A 12,716-nucleotide genomic window follows, 5' to 3' on the forward strand; every position below is an offset into this window, starting at 1 on the left:
GATTAAGTCCTATTCATTTTTCTTTTATCATTTGTGCTTTTGGTGTTATAAGGCATCATTGCCTAACCCAAGATCATAAAGATTTATTTTCAGTTTTCCTCTAAATAGTTTTAGTTCTTTAGGTCTGTGATCCACTTTGAGGTAATTTTACATGTGGTATGAGGTAAGGGTACAAATTCATTTTTTAATGAGGATATTTAATTGTCTCGGCACCCTTTGTTGAAAAGACTTTTTCCCTTGAACTTTCTGAAACCTTTGCCCAAAATTGGCTAACCACAAATGTAAAGGCTAATTTATAGGATTTCAGTTCTGTTCCATTTGTCTATATGTTTACCCTTATGCCGGTAACACTCTGTCTTGATTATCGTATCTTTGTAGTAAATTTTGAAATTAGGAAATGTAAGTCTTATGACTTAGTTGTTTTTAAGTTTATTTGGGTCTTTGGGTCCCTTGCATTTCTACAAGGATTAATTTTTAATTTCTGAAAAAAGCTTTTTGGGATTTTAATGGAGATTGCATTGACTCTGGTGAATTTTGGAAATTTATCTTCTGATCCATGAAGATGGAACACCGATCATGAATGGAAGTAGTTGCTTACCTTTATTTTCAGATTTTTTTATTGCTAGTATATAGGAATGTAGTCGACTTTTGTATGTTAATCTTGTATCTTGCAACCTTGCTGAACTCATTTATTATTTTTGATTCCTTTGGATTTTCTACGTACAAGATCACATCATCTGCAAAAAGGGACTTTTTGCTCCTTCCTTTCCAATCTAGAGGCCTTTGATTTGTGTGTGTATATATGTGTGTGTTTGTGTGTGCGCATGTGTGTGCATGTACAATTGCCCTGTCTAGAAGCTCCTGTATTATGTTGAATAGAAGTGGTGAGAGAGGGCATCATTGTCTTGTTGCTGATGTCAAAGGAAAGCGTTCGGTCTTTCTTCATTAAGTATGATGTTGGTTGTAAGTTTTCCATACATGTCCTTTATCATGTTGAGCAAGTTCCTTTGTATTCCTAGTTTGTTGATGGCTTTTAATTGTAAATAGAGGTTGGATTTTGTCAATTGCTTGCATCTATTGAGATAATCATGTGGTTTTGTTTCTCCTTTTTTTTTAAACCACTTTATTGAGGCAAGATTGACATACAAAAAGCTGTACATGTTTAATATGTACAACTTGATGAGTTTAGAGATAAGTATACATCTGTGAAATCATCACCACAATCTATGACATAAATATATCCATTATCTCTCAAAGTTTCCTCCCACCCTCTTTATTTAATTTGTATTATTTTCTTATGATAAGAGCACTATGCTTTTAGCAAAAATTTTAAGTATATAATATGGTATTGTTAACTATAGGCACTATATTTTACAGTAGATCTCTAGGACCTACTTTTCTTGTTTATCTGAAACTTTGTTCTTTATTCTATACTGTATTAATGTGACCTTTTTTTTTTTAATTCTAGGTCTTCAGTTTTGCTTGTGAGGGCTGTGAAAAGGTGACATTTAACATACCTTCCGAACTAGAGGCAGACAAAATAGTCGGCAGAGGTGAGAAATTTCAAAACAAGTGTTTTTAAAACAGAAATTTAGTTTACTTATGCTGAAAAGAGTATATTATCCAATCTTTGGATATTATCCTCTGGAATTAGCCTTAATCTATTTATACTTAGATACAATTCAAGATAGTTTTAAATATATATTCTATTCTTTATAACCCTATTGAATTCTGTGGTTGATTCCAGTGCAAATATCCTAAATCCCCATTTTTGTAGTAATTTATGTTTTAACAGTTTAAAGATTACATAAAGAGTTACATGTAGGGGCACCTGGGTGGCTCAGGCGGTTAAGCATCTGACTCTTGATTTCAGCTCAGGTCATGATCTCAGGATCCTGCGATCCAGCCCCACATCGGTCTCTAAGCTGGGCATGGAGCCTGCTTGGGATTCCCTCTTTCCCTGTCCCTCTGCCCCTCTCTCCACTCACGGGTGTGTGCTCTCTCTAAATAAATAAATAAAATCTTTAAAAAAAGTTACATGTAGAATGTAACGCTTTCATTACCCTAATATTCTAAGCATTAGAGAAGTATAGATAGGTGGCTGAGAAAGTAAGAGCAGTTTTTTTTTTTTTTTTTTTAAATCAGTGCTAGAGCTCCATTGAGGAACATCACAAGATGAGCCATTCCATCCAAACTGAACTTAATTCACATGGAGAATTTGGGGAACTTTATAAACTTTCCCAACAGCTGGGAAGCTCTGCCCAGGTGCACTTTCCATGTGATCTAGGGAATACAAGAGGAAAGCATCATGTTTTGTTTTGTTTAAAAAGATATAGCTTGTCCCAGACATATCAAATTTACTTTTTCAGCAAAGTGTCCCATTTCTGGTTAAGTGCCTCATTTAATTTTTATCAAACAAATGTCACTTTATTCCTATGGGAAGGAAGAAAAAAGAGGATGTAAAAGAGGAGGGTGTTCCTTTGGGGGATAGACGAGAGGTTATCATTATGCTAAAAATGTGAAGATGAGAGAAATATGTCATCGTTCCTAAAGATGTTCACTTCTTTTTGATTCAGTGTTTCCATCGGTGACAGATTTGAATCAAAGTGACAAAGCTTTACATGGGTAACTAATCCCTTGAGAGGTTATTACTTAAGTGTGCATTAATATATCGGCATTAATCTATCAGTTCGGTTGTTGTTAAAACAGATAGTTGAAGAATGAGATGAATTCGATACTTTTGATAGAAGTTTCAAACCACTGCTCTTGATCTTTATATTTTATTCCTTTTTACTCCCAGGAGGAAAACTCCCAGGGAGAGGAGAATACGCACATGCAGAGTTTCAGTGAGGGGCCCTGGAAAGCCAGGACTAGGAACGCAGAGAGAACTGTGGGCATAGGGGAGCTGGTGGTTGGCAGGAGGTGGATAACAGGAGTGCCAGTGAAAGATTCCAAAGAGAGCCTTTCCTTACTTGACTGTTTGTGAAACTCATACCCTCTGTTGCTCTTTGGGCTCATGTGTATAACTTCTGGCTGGGTCTTAAAAGACTCAAACTATAGTGTTGGTGGGGGGGGGACCTTTCTGTTTGTTTATTCAGCTGTGTGTGGGGGCGTGTAGCTCAGCTTGGTCATGACTGCAGCACACACACCTCTTTAATAGGAAGATCATTTTCATAAGCCTCTAGAAACATATAAAGGTTTAAAAACACCTTACTTAAGAAATGTATACAGTCAAGAATTATTTTTTAACTGAAAGACAGTTGTCATTTTTTTATACATGTAAAGAATCTAAGGTATTTGGTAAATGTGAAGTGATTGGTTTATTTTATTCTACTTCATGATTTTGAAGAAGATGTATACATTGTTTTAACACTTCTTTTTGTCTTTTTGCATGTGTTTCTACTTTGCAACTTGGAAACTTTTGCTTGCAGTTAATTTGAAAGAGTGCCTCAGGTCTGCAGACCTCATCCAGTCCGGTGACCCTGACTTCAGAGTTCTCGATGATGGCTCAGTATACACAGCCAGCAATGTGGTGTTGTCTGATGAGAACAGATCATTCACCATATGGCTTTCTGACACCAAAACCCAGACACAGAAAAAGATTAAGGTGCTCCTGGAACATCAGAAGAAGGTATTCAAAATACATTGATATTTTCAGGCATGCTTTTTTAAAAATTTAAATACTTTCATTAACAATTGCAAAGAGGGGGTGCCTGGGTGGCTTAGTCAGTTAAGTGTCTGCCTTCAGCTCAGGTCATGATCCCAGGGACCTGGGATCAAGCCCTGCATAGGGCTCCCTGCTCAGCAGGGAACCTGCTTCTCTCTCTTCCACTCCCCCTGCTTGTGCTCTCTTTCTTTCTCTATCAAATCAATAAAATCTTAAAAAAATTTTAAAAAGTTAAAAAATTGCAAAGAGGCCAAAAGGATAAATCGGTTTTTATCCTCTTCTTTTCCCTCCCCTTCAGTTTGCTTTCCCTCCCTCCCTCTCTCTCTTCCCCTTCTCACCCACCAACACTGGCTAACCATTGGCTTTGGGTTTTGCTTTGTTAATCCTAAATGGCACCTCCTCCGGGAAGGCTTCTTCCACCTCTAAAGTCCAACTAATTGCTTTTGTGTGTCCGTGTCAGTTTGGTTACCCCTCTTTTGTAAGCATTTGGAATTTTTTTTTTATTTGTGCAAACAATTTATCTGTAGTTGCTTGAGGGCATGAATTGATTCCTTTTGTGCTTATAGCCTCGGTAATACCTAACTTGTAGTCAATAGGTTCATGTTAAATTAATGGTAAGAACAGTGGTTTCCAGGGAATAAGAGATCGATTTCAAGTGTCACAGTGATTCTGATGTTAAAATGAGATGGGAATCCTGAAGTGTGTGTAAGTATTTGGATACACGGCATGGTATTGGCTGTCATTCGCTGCAGTTCTAGATTCTACATCGTGAGGAACGCCATTGTGTAGGTCATCACAAAAATGATGAAAGGTTTAGACTGGGTTACAACAAATCGATGTTTAGTGAAGTAATGAGAAAGTTAATTTAAATGACTATTTAGAACCTTAATACATGTTCAATAAAATTATTAATTAATTGTTAGGAAGTAAAATAGCTTCCTTGCAACACTATGCAATGAGATGGAAATCACTCAGAAGTCCAATGGAACTTTTTGGGATGATGGAAATGTTCTATAATCTGCACTGTCTGATATGGTAGCCTAATATTAATGCTTAGTGAGCACTTGGCATGTGGCTAGTGCAACCGAAGGATGGCACTTTATATTTTATTTAATTACAATCAATTTAAATTTAAATAGTCACATATAGTTAGAGCTACCATATTAGAGAGCGCAGATTGGAGTGTTAAGGCAATGAAGAATGTGCCTTTTCTTGCTCTGGTTCTCTTGAGAATGTGAGGTTTTAGCAGAAAGGACAGGCTGTCTTTAGAGTGTTATAAAGAGGACATGTTCACTATTTCTATGCGGGAAAGAAGAAGAAAACCCAAGAGTGCAGTGATGATTTTCCTAACCTGAAAGTTTGGTCAGTGTTAGAAAAGTATACAAAATGAAAATCTTCAGTTTATGAAACTTTTAAACTGTGGATGCATTCTTTCTTCCCCATCTAACACAAAAAGACCTTATTATCTGGCCGTTAGCTTCAGCTTGGAAACTCCTGAGACTGAGCCTCCAGGGAGGCATGAGGTTGATGGACTATCCACTCCTTCACAACAAAGTCGGCTGTGATACTTTTATTTATTTAATTTTCTTTCTCTAAATTCAGGTACTGAGGAAAAGAGATACTAAAGAAACCGTTCTCAGGCGTTCCAAGAGGAGATGGGCCCCTATTCCCTGCTCAATGCAAGAGAATTTACTGGGCCCGTTCCCTCTATTTCTTCAACAGGTAGGTTTTACATTCTTTCTGATTGGGAGTGTTTTAATTCCAGAGTCTGTTTTGTTCAGGTTTCATAACTCTTTAGATACTTAAAAAGAAACAGATTTGATTGAAGATATTCATGAAGTATAATCAAAGTAAGTAAAATGAGAAAATCACTAAAAAACTAATAATAATATGAAAAAGACTACAACCAGTAAATGATCTTTATGAGCTTATTCATTCATTTAGCAGCTGGCTATCAAGGACCTGCTATGTCCCACAGAAGGCACTGCTCTAAGTACGACCCTAGAAATAAATTTAGCCATACCTTGGCCCTCATGTAGGTTATGAGCCTAGTAAGGAAGACAGAGGTAGACACACGGTTACAATACTGAGTGATGGGTGCGTGGCAGAGATGGTTTGGGTGATCTGAGAATTCATGGGATCAGCACTAAGTCCTGGGATGAAATGGACAAATCAAGAAAAGACTTAGATGAGGAGACATCTGAGCTAGGACCTAAAGGATGGGAAAGTGTTGTGCAGGTTAGTAATTATGGAAGAAGAGGGAGGTACAGAGGTGAAGGTGAGCTCCTTAGTAGCTCCTGGGTAGCTCAGCCCTCCTGGTTATGATGGGGCCGGAGCAGGGAGATGAGGCCAAAGAGGCAGGTAGAGGCCAAGCCATAATGGACCATGTGTGTCCTGTTAGGGAATTTAACTTTTTTCTAAAAAAAAAGGAGTTTTTAACCAGGTCAGGTTTAGTTTTCATAAAGATCTAGATGGAACATATACAATGAAAGCAGTTGCTGAGGTAGGGCTCTGGCCCAGTGCTTGCCTTTTCCTATTACTGTGCTTGATGTTTCATTCCAACAGTGTGATCTGTCTCCTCCCTTCCAGTGTCTTCCATACTTCAATGCTAGACCTTGTTTCTTCTTTTCAAATTTTGTATTTGAAGCACTCAGGAGGCATATTAAGAATGATTTTGATTACCAGAGTTATACTGATCATAGCTAATTTTAGCCTCTGCTTTGCTAAGCCAGTCACCACCTCTCAGTCCTCTTTTCCTTGACCTGTGTCCATTTGACATAGCTGACCCTTTCCTCCTCCTCCGGATACTTTCTTCACTTGGCTTCTAGGACACCACTCCTCTAGTTTTCCACTTACCTCACTGGCCACTCTTTCTTAGTATGTTTGGCTGGTTCCTCCTCATTCCCGTATGCCCACCCCCTCCAAACTTTGGAGAGCTCTAAGCTCAGTCTGTGAACTTTGTCTCTTGTTTATTTATATTCACTCTCTCGGTAATCTCATCCAGTCTCGTAGCTTTAACTACTACTATCTATCAGAGGCTTAAGACCTCATATTTCTAGGACAGATTGCCAAATTGATATTTCCACTTGGAAGCTTAATGGACATTTCAAACATAACATATGCAGAAAAAAGAAGTTTGGGTTTTCTCCTAAAATCATCCTCCATCTCAATCAATGGTGCCTCCATTCTTTCAGTTGTTGGGGTATTAGAGTCTATTGGGTAAGGTTTTAGTTGTAGAGAACATACTTCTCTCTAAGTAGTTAACAGATAGGGATTTATTACAGCGTATAAGCAGTTAACAGAATTGGGGGACTGAAGACACAAAATTTAGATTGAACTTTCAGGAATGAATCCCCAAGTTACACTGCAGAATCCACAACCAGGGGACATGCTGTTTTCTCCATGATGGAGAAAACATTAGGGCAGCCACTAATTCAGGAACCAAAGTGCCACTGAGTGGCATAAGCATGACAGAAATGTATTTATTTTATGTGAAATTGTGATCTGGTAAAGAGATTCTAATTTGAAAAATCACCTAGACTTCTTTCTTTTTTAGCTTGGCCATCTCTGCAGGTTCAAGATAGCTCATCATTGTGTCCAAATGGGGGAACACATCCCTTCACTTTCCAGAGCACAGTCTAGGGCATGCATATGTTATTTTTGCTCATATCCCATTAACCCGATCTCTTCATGTGACCGTACCTAATTATAAGGGAGACTGAGAAATGTATTTCTTTTGGGCAGTCTTGCACTCAGCTATAAATTCCAACACAAAGGAACATGGGCAGAATAGATGTTAGGGGATATTAGCACTCTCTGACATAGTGTCATCTTCACAACACACATCCAACCCATCGGCAAATCCTGTTGGCGGTACCTGCAAATTATATCCAGAATCTAAGCATTTCTCACCACCCCTACTGCTCTCATGAATTCTTGCAGTAACTAAATGGTCTTCCTCCTTCTTTGCTTACCTACCCACCCACGTGTAGTCTTAACAAAACACCAAGTATTGTCTTTTGAAAATATAAATTACGTATGTTACTCTTGTCTAAATTTTCCAATGGCTTCTTACCTGACTACAAGGAAAAGTCAACACTCTTGGAATCATTTACATGATATGGCGATCATCTCCTACTTCTTGCCTGCTAGCTTTCTCTGCTCCAACCACAGTGGTCTCTTTACTGCTCCTTGAACACTCTGGGCACAACCCTAACCCGGTCCCTTTGTACTTTGTGTTTCCTCTGCCAGGAAGAGTCTTCCCTATTTATGCTCATATGTCATTCTTTTAATTTTTGCCAGTTCCCTCCCTAAGAAACATTCAAAGTAACTTTCCCTTCACCTGTATATGAGAGTCCCTGATGGCCGGGCTCCTGCTAACAATGGGTATTGAAGTTCTTTTCTATCTTTGCCAGATCTCTAGATGGGAAATTATGCTTTATTGTTTTTAATTACATTTTCTTTGGTTACTCTTTATGTTGAACATTATTTTCATGAAATCTGAGAGTTTAAAAAAATCTTTTGCCAAATGCTCCGTACTCTTTTGTGTGCTGATGAAGTGATAAATGTGATTATCTTATGAACGTCTCTTTAAAATAAAAAAAAATAGAAATGCATAAGCTACATCTTAAAAAAATAGCAATTCAACAGATTTTAATTTAAAGTTTTTAAAAATATGGTTTTTCCCTTTTAGGTTCAGTCTGATGCAGCACAGAACTATACCATCTTCTACTCAATAAGTGGGCGTGGAGTTGACCAAGAACCTTTGAATTTGTTTTTCATAGAAAAAAACACTGGAAATCTGTATTGTACCCGGCCTGTGGATCGTGAAGAATATGATATTTTTGATGTAGGAGTTTTATTGATATACATGATTTTAAATGATTAAACTATGTTTCTTCTGATACTCCATGTACTCTTTCCTGTCTTCTTGCATTCTCTTCTTAGAGTCAAAGGAAATAGGTTGTGCAATATTTTGGAATATTTGATCTGCTCTCTATTTTAACTTCTGTTAGGTAAGCTTAAAGTGAAGCAAAAAGGTTTAGTTGTATTTGGATGTAAATTCCGGTACATTTCCTGGAGTTGGTTTTGTTTATGAGATACTTTCTGTCTCTTCTCATGCTACATTTTCCTGTCTCCAGGATGTGGCCACCATTGATTGGAAGGGACTTCTTCCCTATTCTGCTCTGTTCTCTTTATTTATTTATTTAGAAAAATTTTTTTGGTTCTTCCTTTCACTTATGTGATTCTCTGATCATGTCTGAGAACTAGATAAGGAAGCAAAAGTGGGAGACCAAACCCAAACAAGGTCAATAAGTCAGCCTTCTGATATGAATGAGCTTACAGTCAATGAGGAATAACTCAGACAATTTTCAGTGCAATATGGTAAATTCTGTGGGGTCATGTGGTCATCCCTGTAGTGCAGGGGGGGGATGTTTCTCCGTAAGAAAGAGGGATTCTCTTCCTAGAAGAAGGAAGAGATGCTGGTAAGCAAATGTAACTGATGTTCACCACATGACATTTCTTTGCTTTTGTTTAGAAAATTTTCAGCTTGGTGTTGTAATCACACGCTGAATAGAAATACTATATGTTGGCTGATTGGATTTAAAAAAAAAAAAGAAATACATTCTGTTTGACATTACGTTACCCTTTGATTAATTGGCAATGCAGAAACTGGTAAATATGTTTTGTTAGAAAATCTCTTACAAATATGTGATCTATGAGGTAAAACAATAAAAGGGCTTGTTAGTTGCAAGATTGAGAATCATGGCTTTATTTAGATGATGTAGTAGGATCTTTCCCATTGCAGTGAATTTAATTGTTCTCCCCAATATAACTTTCTGATTATGGGGAGAATAAGGACTCAAACCTGAGTCTAATGGACAGAGTTGTCTCTGACTTGGCTACACTCGAGTTTTTTGAATTGCAGCCATTTTTACCAAATACTGGATGCCTCTTACTGCACTTAAAGTGTTTTTCCATTTGATGCTTTGATGATGAAAAAAGAATTGAATAGAATTTTTTAAGTGGTTAATTACCAAAAAGATTTGCAGAGAAGGTAGCAGATAAAGCATAGTGTTCTCTCTTGCTAGAATCTTATATTAATGGACTACTGGTCTTGCTTTTTCCTGTTTTCCAGTTGATTGCCTATGCCTCGACTGCAGATGGGTATTCAGCAGACTTACCTCTTCCACTGCCCATCAGAGTGGAGGATACAAATGACAACCGCCCTATTTTCACAGAAGCTATTTATAATTTTGAAATTCCAGAAAGTAGCAGAATTGGTAAGATAATTTTTTTTAATTGAACTTTTTTGTATGTGCTTTCTTTTGCCATTTGTATTTTTTCTTCTAGGAAATGTATGTTCATTTCCTTTGCTCTTAATTTCCTTGTTTATCTTGCTCTTAACTGTTTTTTTAAATCTAGCTAAAAATGCTCTTTACATATTAAGGGTACTAACGTATTGTCACATTGCAAATATTTTCCCAGTGTATTGTTGCTTTTCAATTTTATTAAAGCTACTTTTTTGAGGTAAAGAAGTTCAGGACTTTTAATTAGTTAAATCTATTCTTACTAGACTCAGAAAGGTCTTTTCCTTTCATACTTTATGGTAAGGGAGCTTTTATTTTTTTATTTGTTTTTTTAATCTAAATTCAATTAATGAACATATAATGTATTATTAGTTTCAGAGGTAGAGGTCAGTGATTCATCACGTGCCTTTCTTAATGTCCATCACCCAGTTACCCCATCCCCTCACTTTTAACCCCCTCCCCTCCAGCAACCCTTAGTTTGTTTTCTGTGATAAAGGGTCTCTTATGGTTTGTCTCCCTCTCTGATTTCCTCTTGTATTCTTTCCTCTCTTGCTCTGTGATCCTCTGTTTTGTTTCTTAAATTCCACATATGAGTGAGATCCTATGATAATTGTCTTTCTTGTATTTACTTATTTCGCTTAGGATAATACCCTCTAGTTCCATCCACATCATTGCAAATGGCAAGATTTCATTTTTAATGGCTGAGTATTATTCCATTGTGTATCTATCTATCTATCTATCTACCTATCTATCTATCTATCTATCTATACATACCACATCATCTTTATCCATTCATCTGTTGATAGACATCTGGGCTCTTTCCATAGTTTGGCTATTGTGGACATTGCTGCTATAAACATTGGGGTGCAGGTGCCCCTTGGGATCCCTACATTTGTATCTTCAGGGTAAATACCCAGTAGTGCAATTGCTGGGTCGTAGAGCAGCACTCTTTTCAACTTTTTGAGGAACCTCCATACTGTTTTCCAGAGTGGCGGCACCAGCTTGCATTCCGACCAACAGTATAAGACGGTTCTCCTTTCTCTGCATCCTCACCAACATCTGTCATTTCCTGACTTGTAAATGTTAGCCATTCGAACCAGTGTGAGGTGGTATTTCGTTATGGTTGTGATTTGTATTTCCCTGATGCTGAGTGCTATTGAGCATTTTTTCATGTGTCTGTTGGCCATTTGGATGTCTTCTTTGCAGAAATGTCTGTTCATGTCTTCTGCCCATTTCTTGATTGGATTATTTGTTCTTTGGGTGTTGAATTTGATAGGTTCTTTATAGATTTTGGATACTAGCCCTTTATCTGAAAAGACATTTGCAAATATCTTTTCCCATTCTGTCTGTTGCCTTTTGGTTTTGTCGACTGTTTCCTTTGCTGTGCAAAAACTTATCTTGATGAAGTCCCAATAGTTCACTTTTGCGTTTGTTTCCCTTATGTAAGGAAACTTTTAAAAGTAAAATGTATTATGTTAAATATGTTTATCTACATTTTTTGAGACATTGGGTTTTTTATACCCAAGACAAGATTATCCTGAGATGATACTGAACCAGTATCTATTTACCAGAATGGGTAATCCTATTATATCCAAACAGAGTATAACCTACAAGATATTATAGGAGTCTGGTGTTGTCAACACGATACCAATTATTATAAAAGCAGATAACAGTTATTCAAGCTTTGAATTGTATTTAGTTTTTATACTTTATTTCACTTTATCGTTTTGTGGGTTTATCATTATTCTCACCTCCAAGAGAGGACATACAGAATAAGATTACAATAAAATTAAAATTAATATCTATATTTTTATTAGGTTTTATTTAGGGAGGTATTTAATGAGATCTACTGAAAACACAATCTTTTAAAGCTCTTATTTATATTATCTCCTTTCTTAAAACTACTACTTTATTACTTCCAATTTAGAATGATACGGGGATAACTTTAGAGACACCTACATCACATGTTCTAAACATTTGTTCAGACACATGGAAAACCAAAGTGTTTAGGTTAGTTGGTTAGTTGGCCCTTAAAATGTGGCATTATGTGGCTTTCTGAGACTTACAATATGGAGAATAACCATTCACAATAAAGTTGAAAGAATGTGGACTCATTCATAAAGGGTGACTTTGCTAACTTGCCTATTAAAGTTTCAAGTAGTTACTTAGATCTTCACGAGATTTTTATATCTGCTATTCCCCTTTATATATTACTCTGATAATTTGGTGTCATAGATGTTAACCTCTTTATTACTCATATGGTACAATTAAGAAATAAAAAATGTTGGTTTGGAGTTTAAGAAACCTAATTTTTGATTTGGGGTTTGTTATTAATTCACTGTGAAGTCCCTTTGAGTTCCCTGACCTATAAAAGGAGTTAATTACATTAGATGACCTATAAAATTTTTAGCTTCACAGTGACTATGACTCTGGTACTATTTTCTTTTTTTCAAAGAGAGATTATTGGTTGCAAAGTCTTTCTTGAGGATTCTGTTCTCTATGATAGTGACAGACTAGAATCAAGGGCAAATACTTTGATGTCCAGATTAACCTAAGGCACTTGAAACATCTCACACAAGAAGGTTCGAACCAGTTTGTACTGTGATACTCTGAACTATTAGGTGTTCCTTGACTTTGCCTTAATTCACATACAGAGGTTTGGATGAAGGGTGCTCAACTAATATTTAAGTATAGCACTCATGAAAAGGACTTTTGAAGTCAATATTTTAGGAAGATTT

At 36.7% G+C, this 12,716-nt stretch overlaps 1 protein-coding gene across 1 annotated transcript in view; it reads left to right on the forward strand.

The window, feature by feature from the left end:
- The window catches only part of DSC3 (desmocollin 3), a 48,520-nt gene that overhangs the window by 9,712 nt on the left and 26,092 nt on the right, over nucleotides 1-12,716 (forward strand). The window contains 5 exon segments of the mRNA XM_021686075.2: nucleotides 1,469-1,553; nucleotides 3,432-3,631; nucleotides 5,270-5,389; nucleotides 8,361-8,516; nucleotides 9,807-9,951. Of these exon segments, the coding sequence (XP_021541750.2) occupies nucleotides 1,469-1,553; nucleotides 3,432-3,631; nucleotides 5,270-5,389; nucleotides 8,361-8,516; nucleotides 9,807-9,951 (706 nt within the window).

The sequence above is a fragment of the Neomonachus schauinslandi genome, chromosome 14 (assembly GCF_002201575.2).
Source record: "Neomonachus schauinslandi chromosome 14, ASM220157v2, whole genome shotgun sequence".
Lineage (NCBI taxonomy): Eukaryota > Metazoa > Chordata > Mammalia > Carnivora > Phocidae > Neomonachus > Neomonachus schauinslandi.